This window comes from Meriones unguiculatus, chromosome 2 (assembly GCF_030254825.1).
Source record: "Meriones unguiculatus strain TT.TT164.6M chromosome 2, Bangor_MerUng_6.1, whole genome shotgun sequence".
NCBI classification, from domain to species: Eukaryota; Metazoa; Chordata; class Mammalia; order Rodentia; family Muridae; genus Meriones; species Meriones unguiculatus.
Window position 1 is genome coordinate 115,186,540 of NC_083350.1, and position 16,898 is coordinate 115,203,437.

Below are 16,898 nucleotides of genomic sequence, written 5' to 3' on the forward strand. Positions count from 1 at the left end.
TTGCAATGGACATTGTCTACAGCAGTAAGATAGAGCTGAGTAAGACAGTATGCTGCCTCCTACTCATGCTGTCTCCGTAACCATGACTAGAATATTTCAGTCACAATTTTCATTAGAATGCTTTGAAATTCCTCCAAGTTCCTCTGTTCTCTAGCTCCTTGCTAGGCTTTCAATGATTAATCGTCTTTAAAATAGATCCCTATTACTAAGTAGTCACAGAAGGCTATTTCTTGAACAGGGAATGCAAGAATTATGTCCTTTTAAATTTATAAAAACTATTTGACAGCTCCATTTTCTTGTAGGAAGAATGGAAAGAACAGATTTTATAAAACATTTCTGACAGGAATTGTCATAGAGCATCTGCCAGTTTCATGTTCACTAATTCAATACCCTTTTAAAATTTTATTTATTTATTGGTTATTCAATACCAAGTGATCAACCCCAAAATGTTATACACACAAGCAACAAGCAATACTAAACAGACTCTGTAAGTCTCTCTGTCTCTCTGTCTCCTTCTCTCTCTCTCTCTCTAAATATATATATATATATATATATATATATACAAAACATACAGACACACACAAATATATATATATTTGTGTGTGTATGTATGTTTTGTGTTGGTCTTATGCTTCTATTTTGATGCTAATGACTGGCTTTCAAGATCTGGTTACTGCCCTATCCTTGTTGTGTAAACCTGCCTAACACATTATTGCTGATTGGTTGAGTAAAAGGTTTGTACTTGGGCAGGGCAGAAGAAAGCAGGTGTGGCTAAGGTTCCCAGGCTTTGGGGAAAGGAGAATCATGGGAAGAAGACAGAGGGAAGGAAAGAGAGAAAAGAGGAGGAAGCCATAATGGGCTAGCATGGAAAAGAAACCAAGTGGTCTGGGAGGAAGGACTCCAAAGGTGTCAAGTAAAAGAGTAATTCAGATTAAAAATATAAGCAAGTATTTATAACATTAAGAAGGCAGCCCAGATAGGAATGGTTAAGGTTAATGGCATTGGATGGAGGCTGGTGGATGGGGAGGTTATTGAGACAGCATAGGTGGAAATATATGCCTAGCCCAAGATAAATAAGGCAATTATAAAATCTAACAGGTATTTGTGTCTTATTAATTGTGACAGCAGGTTAAATAATACCACCAAAATAATTCTAGGAAAAATAATAAAACTTATACAGCCTGATATCATTATATTTACAACAACAGATAGAGATAGACAAGCTATATAGATGATTTATATAAATATAGATATAGATAGGTAACATAGATACATATGAGAATAGTCTATGTATCTGAAAAGAGCTATGTGGGAGAGTTTAAAGGGAGTAAAAAGAAAGAGCATCTGATGTAACTATATTTTAATTTAAAAAATAAAAACTAAAATATTAAAAGTTTTACTTAGTAAAACTAGAAAAAGTTAGATATCTTTCCATATTGAAATTCAGCAACTAGTTATTACTTTTATATAAATGGATTTTTTCAGAAGACTAAGAACCTTTCATTCTAAACACTAAAACATGGGTTTTTTTGTTATCACAAATTATAACCATTAAAAAACATGATAATAATATGATAGCATTAAGGGCCAATTGCTGTAGAGTGCAGTATGAATTACTTCTTAATAAAACATGTCAATGCAGCCACTCCTGATGAGACCTAATTGACTAGGATCAGAAGGAAGGAAAAGAAGTCCTCCCCTATCAGTGGGCTTGGGGAGGGGCATCCCTGCAGAGGGTGGAGAAAGGGAGGGATTGGGAGGGGAGGAGGGAATGAACCACAGGGGGGGATACAAAGTGAATAAAGTATAATTAATAAAGAATTAAAAAAAAATAAAACATGTCATGTTCTACTTCTAAGAGATTTAAGACTCCAGTTTTTCTCACTGAAAACTTTAGAAACTAAATAGTGAAACTGGGCATGTTAATAAGAGGTAGTAGAGAGAACACTGCAGGCACATACGTTACATTAATTTTCTAAGATTTTATGAGGAGTAGAAAAAAGCCAATAAGTCAGTGACTCTAGAGGAGGCTACAAATAAAGGAAAACCAAGCCAGATATGAAATGAGGTGATTAGTTTCTTATTAAGCATAAATATGTAACAAAGCTAATCATTAATTTATATAAAAAAGAGATGTTAGAGTAATGGGCTAAGAAATATTTTAGCCCATAATCTGTAACAATCTTCCTGTAGAAAGAACAAATCTGGCTTGTTTTTATTTTCTTCTGTATCTGTTAATTTCAGCTGGTCTAAAATCTGTTGTTCCTCACAGTGGGAAGGATATCAGAAGAAACATAAAAATTCACAGCATATAATTGAATACAACAATAATTTTCATTCTAAAACTAAGGAAACTAAAAAATTGCCGATAAAAGCTATGCAGACATCATCATCATATTTGATTAGCTAGGCTACAGAAATGCATATGAATTTTGGTGCTAATCTTCTAGAAGCAAGAAATTAAATATTCATGCAAGAAGAACCACCATTTCACCACACTCTGAAATACATGAAGCAGAAATTTCTATTTCAGGTTATGATAAAATGCTGCCATTCAATAACAAGATAATGTTATAATACTAAACGGTAGCATGTTCTAGGACATTTTATCATATTTTTATTCAAGAACACCACACTGACTGACACTAAAGGAAAAAGTAAAGTCATCATTGAAAGAAAAATTAAGTTGTTAAGTTTGGCCTGAAGTCAGGCATGGCCATTAGAGAAGATGAAGCTGCCAATTATGAAGAATAATGGGTCTTTGGAATCTTTTGATCCTGATACACTGAATTGTTTATTATGTGAGCTTAAACATTTCCCTTTATTGAATCGTTCTTTGTTTATTCCATTAAATAATAGAACTATTGTAGAGTTTTGCTACAGAAAACAAAATTGAATAACTAGACCTATTTTATCTTTTCTGATTACAATAAAATCTGACAAGCTAAAATACTTATCAGATGTTTCATAGTTACATAATCCCTTTCTCAGTCATATATTTTATATCCTAGTTGAAAAATTAAGGTAATTGTCAGTTTTTCTGGAGCATTTTATGATGCTTTTAGAAATAAAGAATATACATATTTCTTACCATAAGTACAGTGCTTTAGAAGTTATGATTTGAAGTTGTTTCACAAACCAGATTCTAATTAGTTGACTCCTTTTTTTATTTTCTGTTTTAAATGTTCAGTTTTTGTTGGAATTATTCATTTTATGCAGTGACTGGCTTATAAGGAGATTTTGACTGATACTCAAATACACTTTGTCCATGTGCACTACCTCACCCCATCCTGTTATTCCTATCTGTACCTCCCTTCTCCCTCCTCCCTCCATTCCCTCATTTTTCTATTTAGATATATTTTTCCATATCTATCTATCTATCTATCTATCTATCTATCTATCATATCTATCTCTATCTACATATATAGATAGATGGTACATAGAGATAAAAATAGAGATGATAGACAGACAGATGACAGACAGACAGATATATGATTATGGGAAGTTCCTCAAAATATAGAAGTTCCAATAAGTATAACCAGGAAAAGTTTGAAAAATAATCAGCTAGGGCAGAACAGGAAGCCCGAGCACACAGAGACCAGCAAGTGGTGAGCAGAAAGCCAGAGTTTATAAAGGCTTTTGAATTCTGTATGGAGCTTTAAAAGCAGTACTCTATCCTGGCAGCCAATCACAGGACGAAGTGGAAGATTAATTGAGTTGTTTTATCTTGTTGTGTTTTGTTTTGGGGAAGGCATACATTAAAGAGTGAAGGCACAGGGCAGGTCACTGCAGGAAAACTGAGAAGGCAAAAGAGGGAGAAGACAATCACACCCTCCTGGAACAAAATCCACAGGACCAAGTGCTAGGGTAAGAAAACCTAAAATTGAACGGATAAATTGATGGAGGCTCAATGTGGAGGAGTCTGAGAGCTGAAAACTTCACCAAGATATATCTGTGTTTCATATTTGGAAACCTAGATGAATATCAGAGACAAAACTCCTTCACACTTCAGGTATGAAACAAGAAAAGCACCACTGGCTTCAGAAATTCTGCTCTTCTACGTCCATACAAAACAAAGTAAAACAAAAAAAATCACCATAACCATAAATGGGTTATGGCCATAAATGTGCCATAAATATGTTAGCCATCTTGTTGGCTTCACAATTCTTACTAGTATTACATTGGAAATTTTATCTAGTTCCCAAACAGCAGAAAAATAAGCATAAGATCCTAAGATTAAAAATAGAGGAAAAAAACTGCATTCACAGACAGTAGGCTTGTCCACAGACTCTATCAAGATACTTAAAGAAAAAAATATAATTAATAACATATAGTTAGCAAAGTACCAGAGTACGTCAAAGTTTAGAATAGTTTGTAATAATTATATTTACTAGCAATGAGTATTCGTAAACTACTTAAAAATACATACAGTACCTTCAATAGCTAAGCATCAAATGTTTGACTATGGATCTGCCAAAATATTTTCACAAAATATATTATGGAATCATCAAGTATCAAAGAGTACATACCACAACAAGGAAGTACATAAAGCTCATGGATTAGAAAGTCAAAGTCATTTAGTCGTAACTTTTCCCAAGCCAATCTGTAGATATAATGTCACTGGATTTTTCTGTAACAGTCAACATTGGTGAAAGCATTCGTTGTAGCCAGAGGAAAGCTCATCATGTCTGTAAAAGCTGAAGAGCAGCAAACCCGCTACTGAGAAAGAGCAGTGAACGCGGAGAACATACTCTCTGACCCCGAGGTGCGCTTCAGAGCTGCAGTATCAGTATAGCCTGGCCCCAGGCAAATGACAGCCTCCCAGACTCATGAAATCTGTGAGCTGAAAACAGACCACTCAGATATCTGGCTTGTGGCAGTTAAGTTAAGGCAGTAGTTCAGAACCTTCCTAATGCTGTGACCCTTTAATACAGTTCCTCGTGTTCTGGTGACCCCCAACTAAAAAATTGTTTTCATTGTTACCTCATTTCTGTAATTTTGCTACCATAATAAATCACAATAGAAATGTGTTTTCTGATAACCTTAGGCAACTACCGTGAAAGGGTCATTTGACCCCTACAGGTGTCATCACCTTTAGATTGAGAACTTATTAATTAATTGAGAACTAGTTAATTCAGTGGGGAAAAAGAAAATAATACTGGAAAAAAAACTATATAAATAAAATGCTAATCAAGACGTTTAAACAAAACAAGTATATTTTTCAGACAGTCTATCAAAATATATATGCATGACTAATAAGCATGCAAAGCTGTTCAATCTACATTTTAAAATGTTACCTCAGTGAAAAACAAACATAATAAACTACTATTATACACCTATTTGAATGGTTTAAAGATTAGTAACAATACAAAATTCTACAAAGGATAAAAAGAAATAATTATCAAATGCTGCCAACGGGTATACAAAAGGTCCATCTACTTAAGAAGAGTTTGGCAATTTATCTTAAATGTACATAGGTACTCTCATATTACCTAGTAAATACACTGTAAGTATTTAGCCTACAGCAATAAAATGGTTGACAACTAAAGAACCTGAAATTGAATGAATGTAAAACTATTATGGACAATTGTCCAAAAATAGAACAACTCATTTGTCCAATGGATAAATAGATATATAAACTCATCAGGACATCCAAGCAATGTAATTCTATATGGGAATGTTAAAGGAACAGAATTATGGATGCCCACAGAAACTTCAATAGATCACCAAGATATTATCCTATAAAAATATTCTAACCCAACTGTTTGCAATACTGTACTTATGTCATTTATATGAAATTTTATGTTAGGCCTAATCTTATTAGCAAAGAAAAATCCAAGTTTGCCAAGAGTTATGAGGGTCAGAATATAAAGATAATATTAAGTAATTCATTTGCACTGTTGAAATTATTTTTATGCTGTCTTCAAATGATGGATACAAAACCTACAAATATAAAATACCAGCTTATTAATTAAAATATACTTATCCAATTAATTAAAAATAAAATTAAAAGCACAATGTTGGATGCTTATATAAATCACACTGAAAAAAAATGACAGGTATTGAGATGAAAACTGTAGTTAATTCAAATCATTTGAAGGCTAAAACCAAGCATGATTATGAAGCAGTGCTAAATCATGGAACAGAATCAGGTAGCAAACAGCAAATGTACATAGGCATTTCCATAAAGAACAAGTAGGTGCAATTGCTTAAAATGACTCACCTAGAATATAGGAAAGAGCGAGTGTGAAGAAGATGAAAATCCATGTAACAGTAAGAAACAGAGAAATACAGATAGGTAAATCTAGTCTTTCTCACAAATGAAGGTCTGGCCAGTATTCAGGTGAAACCTCAGTGTTTCTTCAGTCCACTACTATTCAGAGTCAGTACTTGGTGAAAGCAGTATTCATCAATACCTCCTCAATAGCACCTGCAGAAATCCTGTGGCCTGCAACATTTATGACATCATCCACTCGAGACATAACATACAGGTAGCCTTCCTCATCCATGTAGCCAGCGTCCATAGTGTCATAATAACCCTGAAAACAAGAACACATGTGTTTAGTAAGCATGCAGTGGTAGGAAACAGCATGACCATTTTAAAGGTTGGTGAAATGTAAAATGTGACCTAAATGGATTCATTGTGAGCCCAGGACTATTTTTTTTTAATTTTTTATTAATTACACTTTATTCATTTTGTATCCCCCCATAAGCCCCTCCCTCTTCCCCTCCAGATCCCACCCTCCCTCCCCTTTCTGCATGCATGCCCCTCCGCAAGTCCACTGATAGGGGAGGTTCTCCTCTCCTTTCTGATCTTAGTCTATCAGTTCACATCAAAAGTGGCTGCATTGTCCTCTACTGTGGCCCGATAAGGCTGCTCCCCCCACAGGGGGAGGTGATCAAAGAGCAGGCCAATCAGATTATGTCAGTTTTGAGATTAAATTGCTTTTGGTTTTGAACAATAACTAGATGGGTTTTTTTTTTGTTTGTTTGTTTTTTTCTTTTTGCTTCTTTAACAACCAGAAATAAGTAAAAATGTCCTTACATGTGTTCAGTAAGTATTTGAACTCAGAATTCTAACATCTGTGAAACCAATTACTTTTTTTTAAATGTAGAAGTGCTGGCTCAACATTTCTGATATATTTTGGTATAACAAAGAAATTTTTAATAGAGTTATCTCAAATTTTATCTATTTCAAAATGTTTTTATAAAAATTCTAGAAAGAAATCACAAGTTCATTGACATTGATTGGGATTGAAGTCAGGCCTCAGTACAGCTTAATAATCAATATGAAATATAATATTTCCCTTAAGTAACACATCTTTGTTGGTTTATGAATTACAAAAGAAAGAAAAATCAAGAATAAAAAGTAAAAAGAAAAATACATATTATTTTCTTTAATACTTCTAATTTATTTGATACTTGGGTACCAAATAATCCAAATCCAAACAAGTGACTATTTGTGTATCTTAACCTTTCTAATAGTTGGTATGTTCCTCTCTTAAATGACTTACCAAAGTCTTCTTCACCAGACTTTGGTGATTGCTACAAAATGGTATATACAGCAGAGGGCAGAAACACCATAAACCCTTAATAATTGCAGTTCTTATTGCATTCTGCAATTATGAAAGACCATCTAGAGGAACAGTGAAGGGTAGGCTATTCTGGTTACGGCCTCAGTTGTATTACGACTAAGTTGTATGAACTCCAATTAGGTTGCTTCACCCATGCTTTTTTCTTCAGCCTGTACATGAGAGGCCTAAAGTAAGGAATCAAGGCAAAATGGAGAAGTACTTCATGGAGTTTGACCATGAACTGAGGCTTTTGAGCCTAAAGTTAATCATGTTAAAATCACATGTATATATTGTTTGTCATCATTATCATGTGATAATGAATTGTATCAGTACTCTGATGAATTACCTATGGCCCATCATAAAGACCAAATTGGCTGACTGGAGTCAACTCAAATGACAAATATTTCTGCCACATTTGATCAGGAGAATGTTCAATCTTGGCCGTTGAGGTCACTTGATTCTGAGGTGTCTTTCTAAAGAAAGCTATTTTAATCCTGGCCATTTGTCTAGTTGAAAGGGGCATCTATCTTCACTCACACACAGGAAAGACAGAATGCTAACTACTTGGATTCATTGCTTTGAGGATATTCTCATCATTCACTTGCTTTTACCTGGCACACAATAAGGGCAAGGTGAGGGTAGGGTGTACTATTAACAAAGTGTTGCAAGGAGCACAGCGCACATCACCTTGGCATGGGGTAACAGATGAATAACAAAATGGCACATAGGAAGACAAACTTTGTCATCGAGGTCCCTGGAACAAGGGGCTAGGCTTTAAGAATACTGTCCCTGACCACTTATTTATTTAGAAATAAAATGATATTTTAAGACAAAAAAAAAAAGATTAAATGAAGCTGTTAAACACAGATAATAGGGTCGAAGATCCATTAGATTTACTCATGTAACTAAGTGTAGAGGACATTGGGGCTCCTAATGACTTCCTAGTTCCAATTGCCTGCTTGCTCTCAGACTGTACAGAAGATGCCAGTAAGAAGTCTAAAATTATTGGAGTCCAATTTTACTGGCTTGAATTTCAAAATATTCTGATACTCATAGTAAAAAAAAAAGACAAAAATAAAAGCACATAAAATTATAAAGTATATTAAAGTTCTTACAGGAAATTTCTCAAAGTATAAATGCTTGAATGCTTCCTGATTCTTCCAGAGTCCTGAAAAAGCCCCAGGTGGTAATGGCAACCTTAAACACAGAGAAGATAACATTTCTATGAACAAAATAGTAACGATAATCAATGATGACTATTAATATTATTTCCCATTGGGCTAACGAAATCATCTATTCAGATGCAGACCCTTATTTTGCTGGGAGCATCATGCTTAATTTGAGGGCAAGAAGAGTATAATATCATAATATAATTATTTAAGAATAATCATAGTTTCTTAACAGGACACATACAACATTGTAATACAAATAAACTATTTCATGAGAAATGCCAAGTCTTTCAGTTTAAAATAAATCACTAAGCTAATTATTACACTGAAAAGTGAAAGTGAAAGAGAGATGAGGCAACATGACACATCTACCCAAAACAGGATTTTCCATGCTGAGATGAGAGGGGGCCAGAAGGTCAGAAGCCTATTCCAATAAAAAGCACACTAGCATTGAATTTTATTTCCACCTGTGTCAGAAAAGATTAATCCATGTAGGAGCAGCTTTGATTACCGCCTGGACATCCAAGCTGACATTTCCCTTTGCCACCACGTTTAGCCAGTATTTCAACTTTTCCCTTATTCAGACTCTTAATTTCCTTTCTCTCTCTGTCTCTGTCTCTCTTTCCTTCTCTCCCTCTCCCTCCCTCTCTCAAGAACAAGATATCATTATTTCAAGATATTATGCAATTACAGAACATTCATGTGAAAGAATTTGGTAATCTCAAAATGCAAAACAACAGCAAAAGCTACAGAAATGCTGACTCAATGGTACCACCGTTGCAGCCCTTACCTTTCCTGACCATCATTTAATCTGTTTAAAGGCAGCAGGCTGAAGGTGATAAGGCCCCTAGGCTCTTTCAAATGACTTTACCATGCTAATCCCTTCTAAACCATCATGTAAATAGTTTTGCTTTATCAGTTTGTTTTATATCGGCATGTTAACATTTTTGCAAAAAGGAGTAAAAGTCGATTTTAAACACTGACATGTAACGTGAATATAACAACCTCTAACAAATACGTTAAGGGCATCATTGAGATGCCAAAGGGAGAGATGTAAAACAGACGTTTAGTGAAAAATCAAACTCTGCAAAGGGCTAGGAGGAGCAGCAATGATGAGTGGAGCAAATTATCGGTTAAATAAACAAGAATAAACCCGGTGCGGATGCACATTGAAGCGGTCACTCTCAATTGCTCCCATAAAATATATCATGCTATAAGTCCCTTCTAACACTCATAGTGTCATTTTTTTGAAAGACACAGGTTTCAGAAATACCTCTTTATTACATTATGAGAAAAAGAGAAAATGAAGTTATGATAATAAATTATGACAGACATCCATACTGGTGTAAGGATAATAGGGTTTGGAGTTTAGAGTGCAGAGGAATACAGAGCCAGCTATCTACATGTATATTTTTCATAATGAGAGCAGGCTGTACTTAGAAACATCTTGTAAAACACGTGTTTGTCTTTCTGTATCTACAGAAAATCAAAAATTCTGTTTTGTATGCACCTGTGCACCTTCCCCACAATCCCCACACTCAACTCACTCATCTCTCTTATTTTAATGAAGCTTCTGCCAGGTTATTAAGAGAAACCTCAGGATGATCTTTTCCAGTTCCCACCATTTACCTGCAAATTTCATGATTTCCTTGTTTTTTTATTGCTGGGCAATATTCCATTGTGTAGATGTACCAGAATTCTTTATCCATTCTTCAGGTGAGGGGCATCTTGGTTGGTTGTTTCCAGCTTCTAGCAATTACAAATAAAGCTGCTACAAACATGGTTGAGCAAATATCATTGTTGTGTACTTGAGCCTCTTTTGGATATATGGCTAGAAGTGGTATCACTGGATCTTGAGGAAGCGCTATTCCTAATTGTCTGAGAAAGTGCCAGATTGATTTCCAGAGTGGTTGTACAAGTTTACATTCCCACCAGCAGTGGAAGATGGTTTCCCTTTCTCCACAGTCTCTCCAGCATGTGCTGTCACTTGAGTTTTTGTTCTTAGCCATTCGGATGGGTCTAAGGTGAAATTTCAGGGTCATTTTGATTTGCATTTCCCTGATGGCTAGTGACGTTGAGCATTTCTTTCAGTGTTTCTCTGCCATTCGATATTCTTCTATCGAGAATTCTCTGTTTAGTTCTGTTTCCTATTTTTTAATTGGATTACTTAATTTGTTGCTTTTTAACTTCTGTAGTTCTTTATATATACTGGACAGTAGCCCTCTGTCAGATATAGTGAGTGTGCTATCCCAGAAGCAGAAAGGCACACATGGTATATACTCACTCATATAGACATATAATATAGGATAAACCTACTAAAATCTGTACACCTAAAGAAACTAATCAAGAGGGAGAACTCTGGCTAAAATGCTCAATCCCTATCTGGAAAGGCAAAGAGGATGGACATCAGAAGAAGGAGAATACAGGGAACAATTTAGGAGCCTGCCACAGAGGGCCTCTGAAAGGCTCTGCCCTGCAGACTATCAAAGCAGATGCTGAGACTTATGGCCAACCTTTGAGGGGACTGCAGGGAGACCTATGAAAGAAGTGGGAATTTGTAAAACCTGGAGGGGACAGGAGCTCCACAAGGAGAGTAACAGATCTCCAAAAAATCTAAGCACATGTGTCTTCCCTGAGACTCATACTCCAACAAAGTACCAGGCATGGAGATAACCCAGAACCCCTGCACAGATGTAGCCCATGACAGTTCAGTCTCCTAGTGGGTTCCATAGTAATGGGAACAGGGACTGTCTCTGACATGAACTGATTGGCCTGCTCTTTGATCACCTCCCCCTGAAGAGAGAGCAGCCTTCACAGGCCACAGAGGAAGACAGTGCAGCCACTCCTAATGAGACCTAACAGACTAGGGTCAGAAGAAAGGAAAAGAAGACCTCCCCTATCAGTGTACTGGGGGAGGGGCAGAAGGAGGAGGAAGGGAGGGAACCACAGGGGGGATACAAAGTGAATAAAGTGTAATTAATTTTTTTTTAAAGAGAAACTTCACCTTCCCTTTAAGGACCCATCATGTTAGATATTAACAAAAATCATATTGTTTTCACCTAACATTCTCCCTCTCACCTGAAGCTTGATTCACAACCTTGAGGTCCTTCCCTTCTAATAAACCTCATTCTTGAAGATAAACACGAATTATGTGTAAGCCTCCTTTTAGATCAAAAAATGCTGTTTCCTCGTGTTTTATTTAACTGGAGTTGTATAGAGATAGGTAGTTTGAGTTTCACACTGAATTTGTATTTTCAAAAGCTGAGCCATCATTTATGATGTCGATAAAGGCATGCCTGGTGAGGTAGTGTGGCTAATGGCATAATCCAAGTACTTAGAAGGTAAACTCAGGGAGATCAGGAGTACAAGGGCAGTCTCATCTTGTCACACAAACAAAGGAAATAAACAGTAGTCCTAAAAGTTTGATGATAATACCACATGGACAAAGTGTAAGTATAAAATGTTTGGAAACCAGTGGAGTGATCATGGTAGAGTTTATGGAAGAGAAAGAATATCCAGGAAGATTAAGAACCAGATGAACCCTTATGCCAGGCTCCTGTCAACAAACAGCAGTTACATCAGGAGTTGGCTCTCTACCATGGGATGGGTTTCAAGTTGGACCAGTAATTCATTACCTTGCCAGTCCCTCAGTCTTCTGCTCTATCTTTATCCCTACACTTTCTGTAGGTGAGACAAATTTTGGGTCAAAAGTTTTAATTGAGCAAATGTCCTTGTGGTATGATGGAGCATCTATTGGGTATATGACCAGGAGTGGTATAGTGGGTTCTTGAGATAGAACTATTCCCAAATTTCTGAGATACCACCAGATTAATTTCTGAAGTGGTTGTACAAGTTTGCACTCCCACCAGTAATGGAGGAGGGTTCCCCTTGTGCCATATCCTCACCAGCATGGCTGACACCTGAGAGTTTCTATCTTAGCCATTCTGACAGGTGTAAGGTTGAATCTCAGAATTGTTTTCATTTGTATTTCCCTGATGACTAAGGACATTAAACATTTCTTCAAGTGCTTCTTGGTCATTCTAGATTCCTCTGTTGGGAATTCCATTTAGCTCTGTACTCCATTTATTATTATTATTATCATCATAATTATTATTATTTATTACAATGTATTCACCTTGTATTCTAGCAGTAGCCCCCTCCCTCATCTCCACCTGGCCCCACCGTCCTTCCTTCTTCCCTCCCATCCCCCTCCTCTAGTCTACTGATAGGGGAGGTCCTCCTCCCCTACTATCTGTCGCTAGCCTATCAGGTCTCATCAAGGCTGGCTACAACCTCTGTGGCATGGCAAGGCTGTACTCCCCAGGGGCAGGTGATCAAAAAACTGACCACTGAGTTCATGCCAGAAACTGCCCCTGCTCCCCTTACTAGGGAACCCACATGGAGACTAAGCTGCCCATGCCCATCTGACCAGGTAGTCTAGGTCCTCTCCATGCATGGTCCTTGGTTGATTCATCAGTCTTTGCAGGATACCCTAGGCCCATATTTCTTGGCTCTGCTTGTCTTCTTGTGTAGTTCCTGTCCCCTCCAGTTCTTTCTGTCTCCCCCTTCTTTCATCAGATTCCCTGCACTCTGCCCAAAGTTTGGTTCTGAGTCTCAGCATCTGCTTTGATACCCTGCTGGGCAGACTCTTTCAGAGGTCCACTGTGGTAGGCTCCTGCCCCTTTCTTTTCCTACTTCTGATCTCTATTCTGTTTGCCCTTCTAAATGAAGATTAAGATTCTTCCCTGGGGTCCTTGTTGTTTAGCTTTTTTAGGATTATAGGTTTTAGTATGTTTACCTTATATTGTATAGCTAATATGAACTTATAAGTGAATATATACCATGTGTGTCTGTCTGCTGCTGGGTTACCACACTCAGAATGATCTTTTCTAGTTCTACCCATCTTTCTGCAAATTTCATTATTTCCTTGTTTTTAATTGTGGAGTAGTATTACATTGTGGAAGTGTATCACAATTTCTGTATCCATTCCTACATTTAATTGGTTTATTTGGTTTATTGGTGTTTACTTTCTTGAATTTCGATATTAGTCATCTGTCAGGTGTAGGGTTGCTTATGATCTTTTCCCATTCTGTGAGCTACTATTTTGTCTTATTGACAGTGTTCTTTGCCTTTCAGAAGCTTTTCAGTTTCATAAGGTCCCATTTATTAACTGTTTTTCTTACACCCTGAGCTGTTGGTGTTCTGTTCAGAAAGTTTTTGCCGGTGCTAATATGTTCAACACTATTTCCCAATTTCTCTTCTATTATATTTAATTAATCCAGCTTTATGAAGTCCACTTGGACTTCAATTTTGTTCAGGATGATAAATATGGATCTATTTGCATTCTTCTACATGCAGACATTAGTTACACAACACCATTTGTTGACAATGTTGTCTTTTTTCCATTGTATGATTTTAGATTCGTTGTCAGGTGTCCGTAGGTGTATGGGTTTATTTATGGTTCTTTGATTCAAATCCAATGATCCACTTGTCTGTTTTTATGCCAAGACCATGCGGTTTTTATTAGTCTTGCTCTATAATATAGCTTAAAATCCAGAAGTTCTTTTGGTGTACAGGATCGTTTCAGCAATCATGTTTTCTTACTATATGAAGTTGAAGATTGTTCTTTCAAGATCTATAAAGAACTTTGTTTGAATTTTGGAGGGAATTGCATTGAAGCTGTAGATTGCTTTTGATTGCAGACAAGTAACATAACTGTTTTCTGAAAAACTTCATCCAGAAACTGATGGAAACACATGCAGAAACCCACTGCCAAACCCACCCACTGCTGGGTGGGAGTGGCGGGATGGGAGAGTTTGTAAGAGTGGGATGAAGGCTTAAAGAAGACAGAGAGGTTAAGGACACACAAGAAGACCTACAGAGTAAACTATGGGGGTTCACAGAGACTGAACCCACAACTGAAGAGCATGCATGGGCCTAGATATTTGTAGCAGATGTTCAGCTTGGTCATTATGTGGGTCCCCTAACAATGGGAGTCGGGGCTGTCTCTGACTCTGAAGACTGCCTTTGAAGTCCTTTCCTCTAGAGGCCTTGTCTGGCCTCAGTGGGAGAGGATATTCTTAGTGCTGGTGTGATTTGGTGTGCCAGGGTGGGTTGGTACCCATGCCCATTTAGGACCTCCCCTTCTCTGAGAAAAAGTGAAGAGAGAAAGAAGGGAGGCTGTTTGAAGGAGATACTGGAAGGAGAGAAAGGAGGGCATCTGTGATCAGGCTGTAAAGTGATTAAAAAATAATAATTAAATAGAAAAAATATTATAAAAAAACAGAACCAGTAGAACACAATTTCTATAAGTGGAAGTCTGAAAATACTAATAATGAGCAAGTAGTTCAAGATCAAATGAAGGACAAACCTTGCTTTCTAATAGGTTCTACATTTATTAATCTAGAACTTAGTATGAATAATGTAAACCTTGGTAATGAAACAGTATCTGAATGAAATATTTTGAATATTCTTAAAATTTTCACTTCTAGCATGTAGGCCAGGTCACAGAAAGAGAGACTGGAGAGAAAGCATGAATTTATAGTCAGCGGTCTCTCCCTTTTGTTTTGTTTATAGAAGACAGAGTCTTACAGTATGGCCCTGGCTGGTCTGCAACTGCCTAGGTAAATCAAGTTGTCCTCAAATCCAAGAGATCCACCAGGCTCTGCCTCTCCCTCCTGAGTGCTAAGATTCAAGAATGTCCTACCACACCTGGTTTACAAGGCACACTAGGTTGCACTGTACTTGACTAGGAGAGATATTGGTTCATGACTTAATACACGAGGTAGTTTGCGGCGAGAAGGTGAAAGGTATGAAAAGTGAAGGCACACAAGAAGAAATATTCAACTGATCCATTCATTCACAAATTCATGTTTGTATTAAATCCTGTGTTCATTTCTTTCATTGAGGGAGGGGGCTTCAATTGGATTGGGATATGCAATGAATGAAATGTGAGGAAAAAATAAAATGAAAGAAAACAGCTTAAATGATCAAAAATCCATCATTCTTTTAAGATAAAAGAAAGGAATGTTTTCTGCTCCTCACCAACCAGATGTGGTATCTCAATAAATTCAGATACTTTTCTCTGAACATTAAAAAAAAATACATGTTTAAACAGGGAACCATGAGCCTACACTCATTGTAACACTAGAGAAAAGCAGAAAGATTTCAGAGTTGAAAATATTTGTAATATAATCATACATTCATTTAAATAGCTGATAGATAGATGGATAGATGGTGAAATAAAGAAATAGATAAATAAAGCATAAGATACATAGAGAATTTATATGTAGATAAGATAGACACTTTTTTTGGCAGTATTCCAAGCAAGCACTTTTGACCTCATTGATATCTTAAGTACCATCTAGTATAAAAGGATATTCTTTCCTCTGTAATAATGGTATAATGGGGTCTTTTTCTGATATACAAACACAATATGCTGAGCTAAAGGATATGAAAGATGCAAAAATACTCAAATGATCTTGTTAATGTCTATTCTTGTCCTTTACATTCTACTGTCCTGTGATTCTTTATCCTAACTCCTGCAAACAGAATGAAATGAGATTTTTTTTTTTATCTCACTGTAAATTAGTAGTTTAGTTTAGGTGATACCCTTTCCAAAGAGACCATACTGAATGGCAAAGCAATAATCAAGGCAGCAAAGATTTCTGTGTGAGAAGAGATCAGAGTTTTAGGAAATCATTAAAAAGACGAGAATGTCACTTGCAGATGATGGCAGCAAAATAATGAGTCATCTAAAATACAAAGCTTCCAGATGCTTGCTATTCTTCTTGAAACATAAACTTCATTCTCTATTCTGTTCAGAAACCTTGGGCTGCAGAAATGCCTAATTCCTGTTTCCTGAAGAATTCTGATATGAAACTTTATCTTTACCCTCTTAGTAGTCCTTGCAGGGTCCAGAGTGAGGTGTTTCTTGAGATTTGAATAAGAAATTACTTTTTATTCCTAGAAGAGAGAACCTAAAGCATTTCTTTCTCTTAGTATGAGCAAAAGACTGTATGGGTTCTAGCTGTGTAATCATTGATGCTACTATTTTTTTAATGTTAAAATTGAGGGAAACACATATCTCTTTATCTCCCTCATAGTGTTATTACAACACCAATAAAAGATCATTCCAAAACCTGGATCTGAGACT

The 16,898-nt window shown here is 36.5% G+C and overlaps 1 protein-coding gene across 3 annotated transcripts in view; it reads right to left on the reverse strand.

Annotated features, from left to right (window-relative positions):
- Acss3 (acyl-CoA synthetase short chain family member 3) overlaps nucleotides 1-16,898 on the reverse strand; it is a 231,985-nt gene that overhangs the window by 8,799 nt on the left and 206,288 nt on the right. For all 3 annotated transcript variants that reach the window (XM_060378011.1, XM_060378010.1, XM_060378009.1), the window contains 2 exons: nucleotides 8,690-8,771; nucleotides 6,417-6,539 (listed from right to left, as the gene is read on the reverse strand). In XM_060378011.1, coding sequence (XP_060233994.1) covers nucleotides 6,417-6,539; nucleotides 8,690-8,771 — 205 coding nt within the window. The remainder of the gene's footprint in view (nucleotides 1-6,416; nucleotides 6,540-8,689; nucleotides 8,772-16,898) is intronic.